This window comes from Triticum urartu, chromosome 7A, assembly GCF_056163025.1.
Source record: "Triticum urartu cultivar PI428250 chromosome 7A, HENAU_Tu73, whole genome shotgun sequence".
Lineage (NCBI taxonomy): Eukaryota > Viridiplantae > Streptophyta > Magnoliopsida > Poales > Poaceae > Triticum > Triticum urartu.
Window position 1 is genome coordinate 204023366 of NC_141879.1, and position 23163 is coordinate 204046528.

General features: G+C 48.6%; 1 protein-coding gene and 1 pseudogene across 1 annotated transcript; both read left to right on the forward strand.

The window, feature by feature from the left end:
• The first annotated feature begins 8966 nt into the window (after window positions 1–8966).
• Window positions 8967–12387, forward strand: LOC125522545 (uncharacterized; annotated as a pseudogene).
• Window positions 12388–17446: 5059 nt separating this feature from the next.
• LOC147959015 (uncharacterized) lies at window positions 17447–20898 on the forward strand. The gene is made up of 4 exons (XM_087532411.1): window positions 17447–17650; window positions 19140–19604; window positions 19678–19742; window positions 19820–20898. The coding sequence occupies exons 1-4, from the start codon at window positions 17447–17449 to the stop codon at window positions 20361–20363; spliced, it is 1278 nt and encodes a 425-aa protein (XP_087388537.1). The 3' UTR covers window positions 20364–20898.
• The last annotated feature ends 2265 nt before the right edge of the window (window positions 20899–23163 follow it).

Consider the following 23163-nt stretch of genomic DNA (forward strand, 5'->3'; position numbering starts at 1 on the left):
CGAGTGGACGGATGCAGCCACGGCCAGACTCGACGAAATAAAAGCCATCTTGGCAACAAACCCAGTCCTGGCCGCGCCAAACATTGGCGAACCGATGCTATTATACATTGCAGCAACCCATCAGGTCGTAAGCGCAGTGCTCGTCGTCGAACGAGAAACGGACGGACACAAATTCCCCCTTCAAAAGCCGGTCTATTATGTGTCCACTGTCCTTACTCCGTGCAAGTCACGGTACCCGCATTATCAAAAGATTGCGTACGCGGTATTTATGGCATCCCGAAAGCTGTGACACTACTTTCAAGAGTGTTCAATAACAGTAGCCTCGGAAGTGCCACTTAACGATATTATAAACAACCACGACGCGATGGGCTGGATTGCAAAATGGGCCATTGAGCTCCTCCCGTTTGACATAACTTACAAGCCACGGCGAGCTATCAAGTCGAAAGTTTTGGCCGACTTCGTCGCAGAATGGACGGAGGCCGAACTCCCTAAAGAGTACGGCACATATTCAAACTGGGTAATGCACTTCGACGGCTCCAAAATGTTGGCCGGTCTAGGGGCTGGCGTCGTTTTGACGTCCCCCATAGGAGACACAGTTCAATATGTACTCCAGATAATGTACACAGACTCCAACAATGCAGCCGAATATGAGGCCCTTTTACATGGTCTCCGGATGGCAGTATCCATGGGCATTCAACGCCTAGAGGTGCACGGGGACTCGAACCTCGCAATATCCCAAATAAATGGAGACTTTGATGCCAAGGATCCAAAAATGGCAGCTTATCACAATGTCGTCCTAAAAACGTCAGCTCGGTTCGAAGGGCTCGAATTTCACCATATAGCCCGGGAAAATAATCAGGCGGCAGATGTCCTGGCACGCATCGACACAAAACACGATGTAGTCCCCCCCAACATCTTCTTGGAAAGGCTATTCAAGCCGTCCGTAGTATGGGAAGGGGAACCTGGCAATAGCAGCCCGGACCCAACCGCACTGCCCGACACCGAACACTCTAACGCAATTGGAGGCTCTGCCAATGAAATAACACCTTCAGCCCACGTAATAATGGCCGTCATCGCCCCGTGTACAGAACCGTTCCTCGCCTACCTTACCAGGCAGGAACTCCCTGAGGACCAAAATGAGGCACGCTGCATAGTGCGGCGATCTAAAGTCTATAAAGTCCATGAGGGAGAGCTTTATAAGAAAAGCACTACCGGAGTCCTTCAAAGGTGCATCTCTGAAGAGGAAGGGCGGAACCTCCTAGCTGAAATTCATGCCGGACTCGGCGGGCATCACGCTGCAGCTCGGTCCCTTGTAAGCAAGGCCTTCCGTACAGGCTTTTATTGGCCGACGGCCCAGGCAGACGCCCAGGACTTAGTCCAACGATGCGTCGCTTGCCAGCTTTTTGCAAACCAAAGCCATATGCCACCCACCGCCCTCCAAACTATCCCCATCACTTGGCCCTTTGCGGTCTGGGGGCTTGACATGGTTGGACCCCTTAAAGGCGGAACCCACAAGAAAAAATACTTACTGGTCATGGTGGATAAGTTCACCAAATGGATAGAGGCCAAGCCTGTTAAGGCGGCCGAATCCGTACCGGTGATAGACTTTATATCCGGGGTTGTACACCATTACGGCGTCCCCCATAACATCATCACTGATAACGGCACGAACTTTACGGCCGATGAGGTAAAACTTTGGTGCAAAAACATGGGCATCAAGCTCGATTATGCTTCCGTCTATCACCCACAAACCAACGGCCAGGTTGAACGTGCAAATGGTCTTATCATGAGCGGCATCAAACCCAGATTAGTGCGGTCCCTTAAGGAATCTAATACGCACTGGGTAGAGGAGCTTGACTCCGTACTCTGGGGGCTGCGGACCACGCTGAATCGCACCACCGGATACACACCATTCTTTATGGTGTACGGCGCAGAGGCAATTTTGCCCTGCGACATAATTCATGACTCACCTCGAGTGCGCATGTACGAAGAAAGAGAAGCCGAGCTCGATCGGCAGGACAGTTTGGACGCCTTGGAGGAAGAGCGAGACGTGGCAAAAGCCCGTTCTGCATTCTATCAACAGCAGGCTCGAAGATACCAAAGCAGAGAAGTACGGGCCAAAAATTACAACGTTGGCGAATTAGTTCTACGCCTGCCGGACAAGAAAAAGGACAAACTCAAGCCCAAGTGGGAAGGTCCCTTCATAATTGACCAAGTCCTGACTGGTGGAGCGTACCGCCTACGAGATGCATCGGATAACCGACTCGAGCCGAACCCATGGAACGCAGCCCATCTACGAAGATTCTATGCCTAGCGCCGGACTCTGTGTTCGTCTCCTGCCTTTGTCCATTTTTTACATACTTTCTGTCTTACATTTCTCTCCTTCTCCTCTCTCTTTCTCTTATAGCCTTTAAAGGCTCATAAAATGACGCGCTATCCGCGCTCATTAAACATGGGGGCTTCTTTAAACAGAAGCTTATTTATACGGGCTTCATGTCCAACACATGTGTCACACTTCTGTATGTACCTTTTATTCGCCATGATATGCATCGATATGACTTAAGTTTTGGCCAAGCTGGGTTGCCTGGCTCCTGTGCTTACCCCTACGTTCCCGATTGTTCGGCTAGGTGGTAAAGGGAGCACCTCTGCGATTGTTACTGCCGGGTCAGCCGGATGTGTACCTCAGACTGGGTGAAGCCGAAAGCTAGCGTTCTTAAGGGAATATTCGGTCGGTGAACTAAAGATGATCTTTTTTTTATTATCTATACGCCCCCAGATGTTTTTCCTGCGCCTCTTTTCGCAGAATGGACATGCACCTTAGGGCATGCCTCCCAGGGAAAGGAACCCCTAACGGAACTATTCTCCCTGGAAGATGTTTCTTACTAACCATGTAATATAACATAACTAGTTGGGCACTTGTCTGTTCAAGCACTAATGACCCCTACGCCCGGTCTCCATGCATACCCCGGTTCTTATATAACCGCGAGGGTATTCGGACACACTCCGGACCGTCAGGTCCCGAGGTTGAAGCGAAAAGGTCGGCCATGAGAAACGATCTACAATCCGGCTAGAAGGCATTACACATGTCAATTAAAATTACATAGTCAATCTGACTGATTGTATACTAAGCTGTTGGGAATACCATCTAACAGGCTGTCTAGTTTACAGTCCTGTTGGGAATACTTTGCGGCCAACTCTATTTGGCCGTATACTAAGCTCACAGGGATCTCCTTCCCATCGGGCCCTATGGGTCCGACCTCGGCCATGTGGTTTGGATCAGCCTTCGTGTACCGTGTCTTCACCATGGCCCAGGCCTCCCTGGCGCCTTGACGGCAGGCCGACATCTTCCACAATCAGAAGCGCCGCCGCGCTCCCTTCAGCTTCTCTACAAGCTCTCCAAGGCCTTCGGGCATGGAGACGGATGGCCATAAGGCCTGGGCGACGCCTTGCATCACCTGCCGAACTCGCTCATGCAGTTGTGAGAGCTCGGGAAGAAGGTCACCCGTAGAAGCGGGCATTTCCTCTGCAGGACGACCTGTTAGCATACCTACAGACATTACTCTGTTAGTCGACTTCCTCGCCGAACTCTTTTTTCAAAGTTCGTTTAAGCACTTACTATATATGCCGCGTCGAAGCCGCTGATTCTCCTTCACGGAGTCCAACAGCTGGGCACGAACGTCCTTCAGTTCAACGCCCAGCTTGGTGTTGGCATCTTGAAGATCGTTCTTCTCCCGCCTCACCTTTGTCAGCACGCTCTCACCAGCCTTCAGCTGGCGTCGGAGTTGTTGCACTTCCGGATTTAATCTGGCGCCATCTGCAATTTCATTTGTCAGATTTGCACCCACGCCGCACCTCGCAAAATACTTATCTTTCGAAGCGTATATTACCAGAGGGGGTCTCCTTGGGCTCCCCTGCCGCGGCTACTGTGGCCTCAAGTTGGGCTTTGCACTCTTCCAGCTCCTGGGACAGCAGGGTATTCTTTTCTGCAAGAACCTGCATAACAGATGATCCTTAAATCAGTTATTCTAACTGCTTCAAGTCTCGGGGGCTACTGGTACATATATATAATTACCAAAATTTTCTTACCCGTATGTCTTTCACATACTGCTCCGTGGCTCTGGCTAGACCATTTTGAGCGGCACGGAGGTACGCGTCTCCCGAATTGAAGGCATCCAATGCCTCTTGGGAGAAACAAGCGTCACGAAGAACTGTCCGGCGACGCCTGTGGTTCATGGCACTCTCCACCTCGGAATTGGTGGCAGACAGCCTATCCGCATCCTCCATTGGAGGAGCGTCCGGTGCGCGCCTCGTGTTCGCCTCCGCTTCCGGACCAGGCTTTGGAGCCTGGCTGGTGGAGGCGCGATTGGCAGCCTCTCCCGATATAGTCCGGTGAGGTCTCTTCGTCCTGAAGAGAGCACGAACGTTAATATGCCTCGTAGGAATAACACCTGGGAATAAGGCGGCGCGCTATACCTTTGTGCCGGTGCCTCAGTCCGGACCGCACTTCTTTTTAGCTCGCGGGGCCTTGTCGCCCCTCGTTGGCTAGTCATCGCAGGCTCGGCCTCCCGTCTCAAGGACCTCCCCTGCAAAACGCGGTTGTCATACGGCAATCAAAAACACGCGAGGACAGATCCCTTTTCAAAGTGCTGGGACTCCGGTCTCAGTTACCTGCGAGGCTGGGAGTAGCCCTGGATAATCGGTTGTAATGGCCACCAAGGCGTTGTCCTTGCTCAATTGATGAAACACTCCATCAATCAGCTCCACAGATAAGTCCGGATCCTCTTGAGAGGCCGGGTCGAGGGACCGTCCCGGATCCTCGGGTTGTGGAGGAGGGCTGTTTATTTCTTTAACAGCCTGGCGCAGTTCCTGCGTTGAAGTCGTTAGACTGAAAATTTAACAATGGGAATATAAAACAGATGGGCAAGTAAAAGTGTCCACTTACCCAACTTGGGGGATTGTACATAGAAAATCCACCCCGTGGGTTGACGCGGAGAAATTCCTCCTCTTCTCCCTTGTACAAAGCGGACAAGGTCTTTATTAGAGCGGCAGCCGAATCCGGCCCCTTACGGCCGTAGCGGGTGGCATCGTCCTCCCCGTTGAAGTCCCACATGGGGCGGCCTCTATACTGAAGCGGCTGCACCCCTCGCATGATGCATGCGGCCATGACCCCGATCATGGTCAGTCCGGAATGAGCTAACAATCTTATCCGGCCCATCAGGTAAATAACGTCCCTGTCACTTTCCCTCTAAGGGCTCCGTGGACGCCAGCTTAGGCACTTCTTTAGGGGAGCACTGTCGAACTCAGGGAGGCCGATCCGGACATGATCCGGCAGCGGGACGTCTTCTATATAAAACCATTCCGAAGGCCAGTCCTCGGACGCCTTCTTTGGGGTTCCGGATAGATATCCGATCCCGGCGATGCGCCACACTTCGGCTCCGCCCACTTGATATATCGACCCCTCCTTAGAGCGGGGCACAAGGCAGAATAGCCTTTTCCACAGCGTGAAATGAGCCTCGCAGCCCAAAAACAGCTCGCAAAGGGCTACGAAGCCCGCAATATGCAATATGGAGGCAGGCGTGAGGTTGTGCAGCTGGAGGCCATAGAACTCCAGAAGCCCCCGGAGAAACGGATGAATTGGAAATCCGAGCCCTCTTATTAAGTAAGGGGCAAGGCATACCCGCTCTCCTTTGGAGGGATTGGGGGCGCTCTCCGCTTGCTCTCCGCCATTATAGGTGGCAAGTCCGGCTCGAACCGGGACCATGTAGGCCGGGGGGAGAAATCCCTTGGTCTGGAGCTTCACTAGCTCGCTGTGCGGGATGGAGCACCTCTTCCAATCTCCAGGCTGAGGGCTGGAAGGGCGAGAGGAGGAGCTGCGCCGGCCGGCCATGATAGAATGGACCTCTGTCGGATACGCTCTAATGAATACTCATGGAAGGGAGAAGGTGTGGTTTGGATCTAAATCCTCGTCCCCTTAAATAGGCGGCTCATTCACGTGGCTAGGGGTGTAAATATAAAAAATACCCTGACTTTTCGTATTCGTTTGACACGTGGAAAACGACCATTATTGGGTGTAGAAGCCAAGGAGCACTACATTTACAAGAAACCGGACACTATTCAATAGGTACATGGAATTTGGAGGAGAACCCGCCTTGCAATGCCGAAGACAATCTGCGCGGTGGACTCGTCGTCATTGAAGCCTGGTTCAGGGGCTACTGAGGGAGTCCTGGATTAGGGGGTGTCCGGATGGCCGGACTATACCTTCGGTCGGACTCCTGGACTATGAAGATACAAGATTGAAGACTCCGTCCCGTGTCCGGAAGGGACTTTCCTTGGCGTGGAAGGCAAGCTTGGCGATACAGATATGTAGATCTCCTACCATTGTAACCGACTCTGTGTAACCCTAGCCCTCTCCGGTGTCTATATAAACCGGAGAGTTTTAGTCCGTAGGACGAACAATAATCATACCATAGGCTAGCTTCTAGGGTTTAGCCTCTCTGATCTCGTGGTAGATCTACTCTTGTACTACCCATATCATCAATATTAATCAAGCAGGACGTAGGGTTTTACCTCCATCAAGAGGGCCCGAACCTGGGTAAAACATCGTGTCCTCTGCCTCCTGTTACCATCCGACCTAGACGCACAGTTCGGGACCCCCTACCCGAGATCCGCCGGTTTTGACACCGACACTCACCATGGCTGGAGCACCATTGCCGCCCGCCCTCGCCTTCTTCTGGCCATGGACGGACCACTGGCCTGAGGTGCCCATGTGCGGCGCGGGTGAGCACTGGCCTGAGGGCGCCGGAGCCGGCTTCTTTCGCGCGGAGGAGGAGGTCTTTGGCATGGACGGACCACTCCGGCGATGGGCTGGGTGGATGTGACGGCGGAGGAGCGGCGACGCACGGGATGCTGCTCCAGATGGTGGTGTAGGGGAGCACATGAAGTGTTTGTTACAATGTCAGACAGGGAAAGAGGAGGAAGAAGAAGAATGACATGTGGGCCTGACCCGTCATCACGGTCAACATGACAGTCAAAATAAACGGAGTTGACGATTTCCGCCATGTCAGCCCTGACAAACGGGCCCCTCCTGTTATAAACGTGTTTAAATTGTCTAAACTGGCCATTTTATGAAAGTGATAGTTTTTTGTCACAGAATTAGTATTAATTTAGAGTTTTTGGTTAGTTTTCAAAATGTGATAGTTCTGTGGGACGGATACGTGAAATGTGGTAGTTTTTTTGTAATTACTCCCCTCAGCGAGATCGCCGAGATTTTGCTGGACGTCCTGGAAATCGGCATGTTCCTTGGCAGCGAGGTCTTGATGGTTTGAGGAAGAGGACGACATGCCCTAAAAAAAAGCCTGGCTCACGGAGCCCCTCTTCTTGCATCACGCGTTGTCTAGCTGACTGCCTGGTCTCGCATCACACGATGAACGTCATCGGAGACGAGGGCGTGACATCGACCTCGATGACGTATTCCACCGCAACTCGATCGGCGACTACACAGTACACACACAAGACGGATCTACGAGTTCTCTCGGTGATGGTGTAACTGATCGCGCTGTCCGACACCAGCGCAGCCGCAGCATGTTTCCCACCGGCGACGCTGCCGCTGGGTCGCCTCGGCGCAGGAGGTGGCCAGCCTGTGACGGAGTGACTGGGTGACTGGGTGAGCACACGCCGGAGCTTGCGAGGAGTGCACGGCGGGTGCTCGACGAAATGCGCCGGCGACATAGCCCGACAGGTGTTCGACGAAATGCGCCGGCAGCATCGGCCCGCCCGGCAGGTGTTCGAGCCTTCGAGGTAACAACGCTCGCGAGTAATAAGTAATGGACCTGAACCGGGTGTCCTGCAAAATGGCGATGACGTGACCTTCCTGCCCAGCTCGCGGCGGCCGTGCACGCCTGCCGCCCGGCCCAGCTGCACTGCTGCTGCAGTGCCCAAGACGCCTGCTGCTACTGTGATAGGTATGCATGTGCCTACCTGCTTGCTCTTATCTTCTTGCGATTCCATTGCGCTTGCGCTGTGATGGGTACTTCAGTTATCAAATGTGCAGAAGTTCAGAAAAAGATCACCCCCTCCTCTGTGTGAAACTAGTGGGAAATGGGATTGCATTATCTATCTTAAGCGGTTGGTGTTATGGGTTAGGACCCAGGGGACAGGCACGAAGACTTGGGGATTGGCAAGTCTTCGGTCCGACGATGCACGCATCTGCTCGCAGCTTGCTGTCTTGTCGTCCTGGCCGGACTTAAAAACATGCCGATCTCTGTCCCTGTGGCAGCCTGGTACTTGAATGGCGTTATATTAGCTTGCCATGCACGTGGCACTTAAGTAAAGTAAATCTAGCGCGATTCTCGCTGGATACTACACAGGCACAGTCACAGAGCACCCCAACAAACCTCTGCAAGTCTTCAGGTCCAAGTCAATCAAAAGAACAAAGACAGGTCTGTGTTCCCACACACTTCACACACCTGCTGTAGGCCTGAAATTGAAATGGTGGTAGATAAACTTTCAGGCACCACAATCCAAGAATCGCAAAACTTTTTCGTATATTCTCGAGGTTCAGTTAAAATGAAAAAGATAGATAGAAAGGGCAGAGGAAAGAGCCAGGAGGGAACATGCTCCCTCAAAAAGAAACATAGTAATATATTCAGATGGAAAGACACGAGGGATAACGACCGGCTCTGGAAAACTGCCTTGGACGTTTGTGCAAGTTGTGTTATAGTAGCTTGACAATACTGTACTACTGCAAGTTATCCTATTGCAATTCGGTAGGCATGGATGTAGTAAATATGCTCTTTTTTCTGTAGTAAATATGCTGTAATCTGATTATCTGAACTCAGCACACATTTTGCCCACATAAGTTTCTGCCGCTCCCAATTAGGTACTCCCTCCGTTCCGAATTTCTGCGACGACTAATTTGGAACATAGGGAGTAGGAGTGTAGTAAAGATGCTGTATGAAGCTGTATGAAGCTGTATGAAGCTAGGACGGACTAGGGGTGGACTGCAGAAAAAAGAGTGCTGCGCTTTTATGGCTACAACGGCGAAGCTTCGGCCATTTGAAACGGTCCACGTTTTCGGCCATGGGGATATTTCTTCATCTTGCCCACTCCCCCCTTCCTGTGCAGTGGAACTGTGGAACACTCGACAAAGACCAGCGCCGTTTACTAGTTCACCTCAATCTTGCAAACCCACATGAGCTACAATCTTTAGAGAGAAGCCAGAGATTTGCAGAGGAATCTCAGACCCATGGCGGATTCCGGGGAGCAGAACGGCAATGGCCATGCCCCTGCAGCTGCCGGCAACGCTCCCGTCGAGCCGCAGCAGCAGCAGCCAGCCGGCGCCGACGAGGCCGAGCTCGTGTGGAAGCTGCGGAAGTACCTGGTGCTGATGGCCATCCTCGTGGCGGCCATCACGTTCCAGGCGGGGCTGGCCCCGCCGGGCGGCGTCTGGCAGGAGAGCAACAAGGGCCGCGTCGCCAGCGACATCGTGATGAGGTCCAGCTACCCCAGGCGGTACCACGTCTTCTTCTACTGCAACACGACGGCGTTCGGGGCCTCGCTCATGGTGCTCATACTGCTCCTGGTGAGGAAGGTGAGCCGGAATCCGGTCTGGCTCCGCGCGCTTCAGTTCGCCATGATCCTGGGCTTGCTGGGGCTCATGGGGGCCTACGCCGCTGGGAGCTGCAGGGAGGTGAGGGCCTCTGTTTACATCTGGGTGTTACTCCTTGCCATCTTCGCCTATGTCACACTCCATGTGGTGTTCTTCAAGCACCTGGCACCTGAGGGGCTGCGGAAATTTCTATCCGGTGTCAAGAAACGTTGGAAGGGAACTCTGGGGCACATTTTCAATTCATCAAAACCAGATGAGCAAAAGGCTTCAAATGCAGAGAGGGTAGCCGATGATGGAGTGAATTCAATTAACATAGAAGAACCTGAAAGAAATGGCAGCTCCGAGCAGGTTCTTGCAGCAGCAGCAGCAGAAGAAGAAGAAGAGAAGAAGAAAAAGGAGAAAGAGGCTGCAGACAAGAAGAGAGAGGAAGAAGTGGAACATCTTGAAAGAAATCGCAGCTCCTTGCTGGTTCTTGCCACACTGGCAGCAACCGTGACTTATGTCGCAGGGCTAAGTCCTCCAGGTGGCTTCTGGTCTGATGATAACAATAACCACATTCCTGGTGACCCGGTGCTGCGAGATCACTACCCACGCCGATTCAAGGCCTTCTTCTATTGCAATGCCACTGCTTTTGCTGGATCACTCGTCATCATCATCATGCTCCTCAGTCAAACAGCGTTGGATCATGTTGTCAAGTCAAATGCTCTGCGGATGTGTGTGCTAGTTAGCCTCTTTGGGCTTATGGGGGCATATGCTGCCGGAAGTTGCAGGGAGGTCCATACATCTATCTATGTCTTTGCACTTGTTGGCGCAGTCTTTCTCTACCTCATCATTAAGTTTATTGGACCTGCTGTGCCCAAGCCGGGGGGTGTAGGAAACACCATCACACGTCTGGAAGAGAAGTGGGATAAACTGCTTAAGAAGCTGAAAGATTTCTTCATGACCCCGTCAGAACGTGACCAACCGCCTCAATCCAACAACAGCAACAGCTCAAACACTGATGATCCTGCTAAGGATGGTCTACAGAAGTTGCGCACATACCTTCTATTGCTTGGCATCCTTGCTGCCACAGTCACCTACCAAGCTGGGCTGAATCCACCAGGAGGCTTTTGGACAGATAGTACTGATGAGCATACTGCTGGTGATCCAATTTTGGAGGTCATCAGTCCCAAGCGCTACAAGGCATTCTTCTATTGCAACGCCACAGCATTCGTAGCCTCTTTGGTTATCATCATCCTGCTCCAGAGTCAGCAGATTACCCTTCATGCCATGAAGCGTAATGTACTGCAAACAGCGATGGCAGTGGTTCTCTTTGGTCTCATGGGAGCCTATGTTGCTGGAAGCAGCAGGAAGTTCTCAACATCCATTTATGTGTTCATTCTAGTGCTCCTGGTTTTCGCCTATGTGGCACTTCATACTATATATGTACCTCGCATTCTCAAGGCACCAGTGAAGAAGTTAATAGAGGATATAGAGGCTTCCATACCAGAATCCTCCCAAAATCTTGGTCCTTCTGAACTTGCTACTGAAGAAAAAGATTTGCAGAAGAGGCGCAAGTTTCTGATGTTGCTCGCAATTCTAGCAGCTTCTATCACATACCAAACTGGCATAAGCCCACCAGGTGGCTTTTGGACTGACAACAACGGCCACCGAGCAGGTAACTCGGTGTTTCGTGACGAGTTCCGAAACCGTTATAGGGTGTTCTTCTACTTCAATGCCACTGCTTTCATGGCGTCCCTGGCCGTTATTCTGTTGCTTGTTAGCAAGAGGCTATGCGACAGAGGTCTGAAGTGCTATGCGCTGCGCACATGTGTACTGGTTGATCTTATCAGCCTCATGGGTGCTTTTGCCGCTGGAAGCTGCAGAAAAGTGTCAACATCTGCCTATGTCATTCTTGTCATTGTTGCTGTGTTTGTCTATGTCATGATTCAAGTCATGGTTCTAGTATATGCAAAAGACAAGGTGAATAAACTGATGGTGTGGATGTTCAAAGGACAAATGGCCAGCTATAAAATTTTAGAGCACCAAGATACATCTACGGATCGCAAGAGAAGCACACGGGAGCACAAATGGCGCAAAGATTTAATGATGATTGGGACTCTTGCAATCACTGTCACATACCAAGCTGGTCTGCTCCCGCCAGGAGGAGTTTGGCCTGATGACCGGGATGGCCATTTTGCAGGTGACCCAATCCTCCATGATACCAACTTAACACGGTACAAGGTATTCTTCTACTGCAACGCCACAGCATTCATGGCCTCAATGGTCATGGTCAGCCTCCTACTGAACAACACAATAAGCAAGTACAAGAGATCTCTTCTTGTTATGAAAACGGCAATGGTATTGGGATTGCTTGGTTTACTTGGGGCATATGCTGCGGGCAGCTGCAGGAAGTTTAAGACATCTGCGTACATTTTTGCACTTGTCATTGCCGTGATCATCTACATCGTCATTCATGTCTTATTGTCATTTGACGAAGTGGCAAGGTTAGTGAAGGAGAAGTGGGAAAAGTGGGTGGGATGTCTGCAAAATTGCTTCGGTTGCAACTGATTCAAGCAATCAACCATCTGATGGAGAACCAGGACAAAGTCCTCTGCCTGTGTAAGAGTAGTCTCAGTTGTGGCATTTGTTCAGTCTATCATGAGATAGACACAACCTCCAAAGTTTCAATTTGTGTTTTATTCTTGCTCAAGGCCATCATGTAGTATTATTTGGTGCATTCTTTGAATGTGAGCAAAAGATAATACAAATGACAACTGTGAGGTGTGAAGTGGCTCTTCTTTCTTAGTTAACAATCTGTGGAATTACCTCATGAAGTGAAAATTGTTTGCCTACACGAATATGCAGATCATATGGTAACCCAGGAATGCAATATGCCAATATTTATTAGTGGTAGAGAATGCTAACTGACAATATCCAAATTTGCAATAACACCAGAATAACCACCTAGTGGAGAGGGGCAAAACAGCCTGCATAGATACTCTCAATCCTTGGAACGATACTGAAAGAGATAATTAGGAGCGACGTTACAAAGTGAGGATGTAATTTTAGCTAAATAGTCTCTTTGAAAATGACGCAATTCAGTGGATTACTGCAGCGCGGTGTCACTAGCATTTTATCAGCACTGGAACACTGATACCTCCATTGGATTCTTGAGTTGAGTTCTCCTGTTCTTGTGTGTAGATGATGTTCAGGTATGAGGTTATTTTGGGTAGTATGCAATATTTCTACATACTGCACTTTCTCTGTTTTTACAAATAAAATTTCAAGGGGGGGAGGGGGGTTTGGAAGATACTTGTTCAAGGATGGAGTCATGGCAGGAATAAACCTTCCTTTCCTTTTTGCAAAAGAGGAAGGACTAGATCATGGGAGTGTGCACAAGGCTCACTGTGCAGTTGTAAAGTATATTAATACATTATTCCCTTAAAAATTGATAAATGACAAGTAATCTGAAAGCTTGGTTGAGAATAGCTGTACCAATATGTTTGGATCACGCGATCTATGTACCGGGATGGCTTTAAAGCAATTAGAGGGATGAACATACAGCACTTCTTGACTGGAAATAAGATAATTTATAACTAAGCTAATACATATGGTTCCTTTTTAGGGGTTAGTTTGATATCTCATAATTTATAATTTATTTTAAAATCGGAATATCTAATAAATGTACGCCCATGCTATTAGATCTTATAGTTGGAAAATGAGACTTAAATATTGCGGCATATGTAATCTGGAAGCAGATTCTCTGACATTAAGATTAGATGCTGCTACCAACAATAAGCTCAGGACCAACCAGGTCAACTAAAAGACAAGAGCAAGCGGGAACTGTCTACTTTGTGCAGGATTGAGAAAATAAATACTGCAGACAAATCGCAAATGTCACAATCAATGTTTTGAAGATGACTTCATCAAAGGGATAAAAGAAGCTTATAATCAGCGAGAGATAATAATTAAAAAAGGTCATATCAGTGATTAGCACACATTCCTGAACAAGGACAAGGAATACTCTTACATGATAAGCATAGAAATACCGCATTACAGGATTCAAACCCGTTTTACTGTTCATGCTGGGCCACTGCAAGAGATGCTTTGCAACTGTTACACAAAGCTGGGAATCGACTAGGAATAACCAAATGGAAACACTTAGTTTTCTGTTTCTTTTTCATTTTTGACGATAGCATGGTCGTTTCTGAATGGCTAAATATGAAACTATTTTCTAATATCCTTTGACTGTTTCTGTCTGTAAATTTGTCATTTGATTTGATTTCACTGTTTGTTTTCTTCACACCCTCTTAACTTCTGGAAATAATAACAAGGACCAGAACCTGGGAATATTCTGAATCCTAAGCAAGACAGATGAACGCGGCAATCTTCAGACTTCAAATTCTTAGTTGAGATTTGCTTTGGTTCTATGAGCTCATGGTCATGGAGTCCGAGCCACACCCTGGTAATGGTCATGAACCACAAAATACAGCAAGTCAACAACAACAACATCAGTATGATGAACAAACACCGAGTAGTGCTGATGAAGCAGAGTTTCTATGGAACCTGAGGAAGTACTTGATCCTGCTGGCAACTTTATCGGCCACTATCACCTACCAGGCGGGGCTGGCACAACCGGGTGGTCTCTGGCCAGATAACCAGCAAGGTTACCTTGCCAGTGACGCTGTCATGTTTCTTAGCCGCACCAAGCGGTACAGGATGTTCTTCTACTGCATTCCTTACATCACTCATTGTTCATATCCTGCTCCTGGTCAGGGAGCTGAGACGGAATGCAATTTGGCTCCGTTCGCTGCAGTTTGCGCTGCTGCTTGACCTGCTCTGACTTGTGGGGGCCTATGCTGCCGGGAACCGCAGGGAGGTCAGAACATCCGTTTATATCTGGGCATTACTTGTTGGCATCTTCACGTATGTTGGACTTCATGTAGTATTCTTCCTCCATCTAGCTCCTGAATGGCTTGGAGAAATATTCTGGGACATCTAGAGGTTCCGGGAAGATTCTATAGCACACATTTTCAATAGAAGGTGGTACATAAAACATGAGCTAGATGCTGCTATCCAAGATGAGCTACATAAAACATGAACTTTTGTGTTCTCTGTCAGTGGCGGAGCCAGAAACTCAATATAGAGGGGGGCAAACATGTTATATAATGTTAGACAGGGCCAAATCATCTAAATCTTGCTAATTTTGTTTGAGAAATGGAGGATTAAGAGCACATATAGTGGTATTTATGAGAGGATAGGGGGGGGGGGGGGGGGCCTTGGCCCCTGCCAGCACCCATGCCTCCGCCACTGTTCTCTGTTGCTTGGGCGGTTTGCTTTATATATAAAGCGGGGCAAAAGCCTCTTTTGGTATCCGAGATGAAAAGGAGGCACTGGAGCAGAATCACGGTTTTTTGCTGGTTGCCGCTACATTGGCAGCAACAAAGACATATACTACAGGGTTAAGTCCACCAGGTGGCAGATCTTACTGGTATGATAACAAGGGTAGCCACATTGCTGGCGACCTGGTGCTTCGAGACAAATACCCCCTCGGCTTCAACGCGTTTATGTTCTTAAATAAAACTGCCTTTTATGGATCCATTGTCATCATCACCATGCTTCTCAGTAAAACGGGAGTGAATTGCATTGACATGTCAAATGTAATTCGGTTGTGGATTCTGATCAGTCTTACGGCTACTTATGTCGTAGGGAGTCACAGGAAAATCCATACATCTATCTTTGTGTTCCCACTTTTTGGTGCAGTCCTACTCTACCTCAACATTCAATGGGTTGCTCCTATAGTGCCTAAGCCGGAATTTATGAGGAAGTGTATCAAGTGGATGGAAGGACAGCAGAATAAGCTGGTCTTGAAGCTAAACTCCTTTATGTATAGTTGCAGCAGATCCATTGGGCAGGTGACACGATTACAGTATGATGGGCAACATTCTTTCAGAAATGGCGCATCAAGCACTGTTAATAATGTGAAAGATGACTTGGGGAAGTTGCAGACATACCTTTTATGGTTTGCCATCCTTGTTGCAAGTATTACATACCAAGTTGGGTTGCATCCCCCCGGTGGGTTTTGGCCACCACCTAAACCAATTATGAAGTAAAGAGGTATTGTATTCCTCAGTCCAGAAGATATGCAAGAATCAAAGAAATCTATGAAGGAGAAAGGTATTAAATCTGAAGACGTTAAGAATCTACCACCTATTGTATTGAAGAAATACATGAACTTGAAATCCCGACATAGGTAATGGAGGTAAATTCTCTTTATAGATTTGATGAGGGTGACATTTCTTATAATAAATCTCCTAGTCTATGCTTGGATGAATTTGATAATTTCATTATTTAGCAAGAAAACTTCAATAAATACATAAGTGATCAAATGAAACACAATGCTTTTATGATTGAACGCTTGAGTGATATAATGTTCAGGATTGTTAATGATGTTAAAGGATTATATAAGCACTCATCTATGGTTCAAACACAATTAGAACAAGTTGCTAAAACACAAAATGATTTGCTTAATAAGAAACAATAAAATGAACAATCATGTTGTTAGAGTAATAACTAGAGGAGGTAAAACGACTCAGGATCCTCTATATCCTGAAGGTCATCCTAAACGAATTGAATAAAGTTCTTAGAGAATTAATAATGATGTACTAGTTAACCTAGGAGGAAAAAGAAAAAGAAAAATATTAAGGATAGAACTTTGCATGCATCCTGTGAACTTGTCATAGAAAACCTTCTCAGAATTCTAAAGATGTTTCTATTTCTGATGTTGAGACACAGTCTGATAATGAACATATACGTAGTGATGATGAAAATGGCGATGCCAATGATGATCACATTGATACTCAATGAGACAATAATAAAGAATCTGATAGTGATATAGAAATAGAACCTGCAATTGATCTTGATAACACACCTCCTTAAAATAAAAGATATGACAAAAAAGACTTCATTGTTAGAAAATATGATAAATAAAGAGAGCCTTGGGTTCAAAAACCCATGCCATTTCCTAGTAAGGTTGTAAAATACAGAGATGAGGAGGCTTTTAATCGCTTTGTTGAAATGCTTAGTGTCGTGGAATTGTCACGGCAGATGTCCTAGCGGAAGGACTTAGTCGTAGGGCCATCGCAATTAGGAAGCTTAAAGGGGTTAATCCGGACAAAGGACACGAGAGGTTTTATACTAGTTCGGCCCCTTGCGATGAAGGTAAAAGCCTACGTCTAGTTGTGTTGGAATTGTTGGGGTTTCGATTACCAAGAGGCCATTCCGCCGGCTTGGTTATCGATCTCTTGTTTCTTACCCTAAGCCGCTACCGGGTCGTCCCCTTATATTCACGGGCTGACGCCTGGCGGCCTACAGAGTCCCGACCGACTCATAAAGCGTGTCCGGCTCGATGACTTATTTTACATGCTTTTCCTTACAAGTCTTTCTTTACATACGACGGTTTATAACATTGGGCCTTAAGCCGCCTCTGGGCTTAGGCCTTCTATAAGCCTTAATAAACTATCACCTTGAATGTTTATTGGGCTTCCTTTGTGACCCGTCATTGGGACTGACCATGCCCCTCCTGGGCAGGTCATAACGGATAGCTATATCCCCAACATTAGGCTCCAGGTTGACTTTGAACTTTGTTCTTTGTCAATCTTTAATACTTAGAAAAAATCCATCTTCCTTTCTTCGCAGAAATTTTTATAACCCGCCATGACGTCATTTCCTGAAAACACAAAAAACCAATGTGACATCATCTCTCAACGGATCTTTATTCTTTAATGCCTTCCGAGAATCAAGGCGTTCGTTTAGTTGGATAATCATTATTTGGGTCTCCTCGATTTTCGTGCCCGCATGTTCGCTTACTCCCTTATAAATAGGCACGCCCCGGTCTTCATCATTCTTCTCTCTCCTTCATCTTCCTTCTCTCGCAACCTCCGCTGCTGCTCGAGCTCCGCCGCCGCCAGAGAGCCTCTCACCTCCGTCGACCTCGCCCGCTGCATCGACCGGAATCAGTCCAGAAAAACGGCGGCGACCTTCCGTGGAAGCTCTTTGGCTGTAAGCGTTTCCCTTCTTGCCCCTCAGATCTACATTAGGGCTTTCTAGGTTTCTGCATGTTCTTCGTAGTTCATCGCAGCTTCTCCGTAGTTCTTCCCTGCAGCCTCTTCTTGATCCAAAAAGAGATACATGTTTGTGCAGTAGTTGTTTTGTGCTTGCTCTTGACACTAGTAGATCCCTTTTCCCAATATAAAGGCCTCATTAGGACTTACAAACTCATCTGCGCTAAACTTTTAGGTCTAGAATTTTTTCCATTTTGAGTAGCCATTTGATTTGGAATAATATCAAGCAATTTGGGAAACTTGTTTGTCTCAGCACTTAGCTGAATCTGCTTTCTCAAATATCTGTAGTCATGGCGGCTTATGGTGCTGGCTTACTTTTCCTTATATGACATTAGCCCTTACTTAAGCCGCCATTACTCCCCTGTATCATCATCATTTACTTTCACCATTGTCATTGAATTAAGCCGGTATGTTGCTTTCTTTTCAGTTCGTCTTTTGAACATCATGCCATCCAAAGCATCGACTGTCTGCAACTGGGTTCCCTCAACAGTCACTGAGGACAATATGAAGGAATTCTTTACCATAGGTTTTTTCCCAGGGAAGAATGTTATGTCCTACCGTGCGCCTGACCCGGAGGAGGAACGGCCCAATTCAAAAGATGGTGAAGTTATCGTCTTTTCTAATCACATGAACCGTGGCTTTTCACCACCCGACTCAAAGTTCTTCAGAGATGTCCTCCATTTTTTCAAACTCCACCCTTAAGACATCGGGCCTAATTCCATATCCAATATTTGCAACTTCCAAGTTCTTTGCGAGGTGTACCTTCAAGAAGAACCGACTGTGGAACTCTTTAGAGAGTATTTTTATCTGAACCGCCAGAATGAGTACATCAACGGCCCTAGCCTGGAACTTGGAGGTATCTCAATTCAGCGTTGACAAGGCTCCGTCTTCCCCCTAATAGTCTTGCCGAGTCATCCCAAGGACTGGAATCAGATTTGGTTCTATTGTCAAGACACATCACCAGCAAATGAGCATCCACTGCCGGGTTATCGCACAGAGCGTCTTGACTCCAAATTTGCACTCCCTGACAAGCTCACTGCCGCCGAACGCAAAAAGCTGATACCATCCATTAAAAGGATTAACGCTTTACTGGGGAACGTCTTAACCGGAGTTGACTTAACCCATTGCTGGGTTGCGTGGTGGGTCATCCCTCTAAGCCGCCGATCCAAACTGATGTACGAATATGGTGGAGGCCCAGATGACTCTCTTCGTCACAACTCTGTTCAATTAACTGAAGAAGATATTGTTTCAATGTCAACTCTTCTGGTGAACGGTAAATACGAAGACTGCAGTAAAGTCGGGTTAAACCCTTTCTGCAAGCTTAACCCAGTGCTAGAGGTAAAGAACCTTTACTCTCTTCCTCTTTGCATTTTTCTCAGTTGTTTTAAATACTTGCATGACCTTTCATCTTGCTTGTTTGTTTATAGGCCAAATCTGATTTCTGGAAAGCCAAGTACGATCACGAAGCCGCCAAGAAAGCCATAGCCGCCGCCATAACCGCAAAGAAGACGACCTGGAGATCTAAGAAGAAGAAGAAGAAAAGCACCGCTGAAGATCTGTTGAAGATTGATGATGATACTTCTGAGTCGGAGGTAGCCCTTGACTCCCTTGGCCAGTTTTTTAACAATCTTATTAACACTGATCATTGCCAGGACGACACGGGGGCCAGTCAGGCCGTGGAAGAAGAGGTAACTATTTCCTCCGACTCAGCCCATTTGCCAAGACAGAAACTTCGAGTCGTAACCCGGATAGTAAGGTTTTCACACCCTTTGGCTTATTTGGACCCTCATTTTCTTTTGAAAAAGCAGCAGCATGAGAGCCGCCGTCAGGCCCGGAACGACGATGAACCGCCTCCCGTTCTTCAACAAACTCCTCAAAAACGCTCGAATGAGGTTTATTTCTTCATCTTTTACTCTTCAATGGATCTTCTCCCTTGTATTACTAACTTTATTTTTGTCTTCGCAGGAGGTGTCTCGCTCTTCTGGCGACTCGTCTCAAACTCAATTCCCGGCCTTTAAGACTGCCCCTAGGTAAGGAAGAAATCATCTTTCCTCCGTGTCTTTCAAACTGCTTCTTTGTACTAACTGTTTCATAACATCTTTCTTAGTGGCCAAGCCAAGTCCAAGAAGGCCAAGGTGACTAGGCCGGTGGAAAACTCGTCAGTCCTTGCATCTGAACCGGCCATGCCGCCTTCTCCCCCTCATACTGAAGCACCAGAAGAGCTGGCCCATACTCAATCAGATCCTCCTGAGCCGTTAGCTGACGATACCATCATCAACCCTTCTGCTACCGGACCATCCAGCTCGGCCAACCCGCCATCATCGTCTGTCCAGGACGTTCTGATCACTGGAAGCCGCTTTGTTGAGCCGGGGAATCCCACCGTGTTGGCCCGTCATACTGCTAAACAAGAAGCACTGGAGAGACAGAAAGTGCATTTTGATATTTCTCATTACAGCCATCTGAACGCCAATGACATATTGTCCGGCTATGAGGCCCTCGCCGCCTTCGAGCTCGAGGCCCACAGGCTGCTGCAGATCGCCTACGGGGAGGGGTTCGAAGAGCCGCTGGCCACCCCGGAGGATGGCGTCACCGGGCTCCTAGCTGCGCTCGTGAAGCCCTGGGCGACGTGGCATCTGCAATCGGTCAGTTAGCTGATACCGAGGGCCGATCGCTTCTTACCTCCGCCTTGGCGCAGGTGTGCGGCCATCTCTTCCTTCGTGACCCCAGCTTCGACTTGCCATGCTATCCCAGCCGCTGGCCGCGAGCCTGGGGGGCACGGCTGCTGAGTGTGTGGCGGAGAAGGTCAAAGAGCTGGTGGAGGCGTTCCTTCCGGCTACTGCTGATGCGTCTGAAGAGGCGGAAGCTGATGCCGACGCGTCCGGCGATGCCTGACCTGTTCCTGCTGAGGAGAATGCGAGTGCCTCGGGGAGGTGTGAGACTTGTTTGAGTTTGATGAACTTGAGCTTATTGTAATAGCTAGGCTTTGAATTCTATGATTTCCGTGCTTGCTTCCATTCATGTTTGCTTAAGTGCTCTGCGTCGGCAGGGCCCAGCCCTGCGCATACCTCCATCGCCATTGATCCCTCCGGGTCACCAGGGCAGGCTCAAGAAATGAGGGGCTACGTGACTAGTGAGGCCCCTGGGTCACGATGCCCAGGGGTCCCCCTTAACGCTCAAGTGACCCGTTTGTGTTCTGCGTCGGCAGGGCCCAACCCCGCACATACCTCGACTGCCGTTGAGCACCGGGCCCAAGGAGCGAGGGGCTACGTGACTAGTGAGGCCCCTGGGTCGCGATGCCCAGGGGTCCCCCTTGACGTACGAACGACTCACGCTGTCAGGACCCCGATTCCAAGTCACATTGATCTAGCCGGTAACACCTCATATCACTTTGCGGCCTCACGCATGGTATCCCACGGGTGTCGCCTTACCATGGCCCGGGACCATTTGCGCCTTTTGGCTCACGTATATGATAGTGTCGCTAGCATCCATATGACAGAGAACCCGGGCCGACATGGCTAGTCGTGAACCCAAAGCGGCACAGACCTATGGAGACAGGCATACATGAATCACATCGAACATGTCGGTCATCAACGAGTGATTCCGGGCTGTAGCACTGGGCTAACAGGACTCCGGGGAACCCCGGGCTATAGCAGGCTAGGCAGGACTCCGGAAGTCACTGTGTGACATTTCCCCGAAGGGACAGACATAGGGACGAAGTGAAACACATGCCGGCCAGTCAAGTGTCCTGAATAGTAGTGCTGGGCTAGCAGGACTCCGGTGAACCGGGCTGTAGCGGACTACAATGGCTCGAGGAACACTAGACTACATTTCCCCATAAGAAAGGCTGCCAAGGATAAACAACTAGATTGTCGGGTCCCACTCATACCAAGCATTTCAATCATACACACAATATGCCCGATATGAGTACATACAACATGGCATCACAACAAAACTCTACAACTCAAGTACTTTATTTAAAGGCTCCAGAGAGCCATGCATAACATGTCATACAGATAGGGGTCACATGACCCGACACTCAAGTCATACAATCATAAAAGCACATGCGGAAGCAACTAGTCTGAGTACAGACTCTAGAAAGAAAGAAGGATTCTCGAAGCCTGTCAATCTACATAGGGCCCTCCATGGCCGGGATCACCACCTGGGTGGCTAGTCACTCGTTGACGTCAAGGTCTACATAAAACCCATCGGAGGGGGCAGTGTTGTCGTTGAAAACAATAAATAAGCAAACATGAGTACAAAGGTACTCAACAAGTCTTATATCAGAACCTACTATACATGCTTATTCTCAAGAAGGCGGTGGGGTTGATGCAGCAAGCCAGCTTTGACTCTTGGCTAAGCTATCCTACGGAACTCCACCAGTAAAATAGTTTTCGCACACGAGTCCACTACTCACCAACATAATACTCCACCGGGGATCCTCCCTCGTCATCCTACGAGAGGGCCATCCTCGGTACTCACACTTATCTTGAGTCTTTTAGTAGTATCCATTAACTTGTCTATGAACTGTATAGGCAACCAAGTAGTCCTTTACCGCGGACGCGGCTATTCGAATAGTTTATACCCTGCAGGGGTGTACTTCGTCATACACGCTTTCACCACTTACCGCCGTTTACACGACATGTACTCGGCAACCTTCAAGCGGAAGCCCAGCGAGGGTGTCGGCCACGGCCTACCTAAGCACTTAAGTCTCTAGTCCAGGTTTATCGCCTATCCAGGTTCCATCCGCAGGGAGTCCGGCCGAGGTTTCCACATACGGCCCCAAACGATGTGAACAGGGTTCCCGAGACACCAAACGGGTGACTCGGTACACCGTGCCACGGTGTATCTACTGCAACATAGCCCACCCCTAGGGTCAGCGCTACGCACGGCCGCCAACACATAACCTACAAACACCAGAAACTAATTGCAACTCCTGGACAGAGTACTAGGGTGATTAAGAAGCCGAGAGGGTCCATTGGTTTCGGGCCCAATGTACGGTAGTAACTGCATCTTAAATCACACATACAAATCTCAGTTCTTATGGATGGCCTCAATGAAACAACCCACCATGTACTCCTACATGGCCTCTCATCGATAACTTTACCAAAACATGTTCAATACATCCCTCATATTACCGACATAAGCATTTCACTCTAGCTCATCACCCAGATGAACCAGACCTGACTCAACTCTAAGCATAGCAGGCATAGCAAGGTAGGAATCACATACATGGCTCAATCAACTCCTACACATGCTAGTGGGTTTCATCTAGTTACTGTGGCAATGACAGGTCATGCAGAGGATAAGGGTTCAACTACCGTAGCACACAACAGTTTGAATCGCGATGTCTTAATGCAGTAAACAAGAGCAGGAGCGAGAACATGGGTTGTATCGGAATGATCAATGGTTGCTTGCCTGATGGAGTGGTAACGGGATACTGCCCTTCAGTTG

Bases quoted from the DNA above. Each gene is read 5' to 3' on its own strand.
- LOC147959015 (XM_087532411.1), top strand. From the start codon at position 17,447: ATGTTCGCTTACTCCCTTATAAATAGGCACGCCCCGGTCTTCATCATT. The intron at 17,651-19,139 runs GTAAGCGTTTCC...GTTTGTTTATAG, and splicing joins TCCGTGGAAGCTCTTTGGCT to GCCAAATCTGATTTCTGGAA. The intron at 19,743-19,819 runs GTAAGGAAGAAA...CATCTTTCTTAG, and splicing joins GCCTTTAAGACTGCCCCTAG to TGGCCAAGCCAAGTCCAAGA.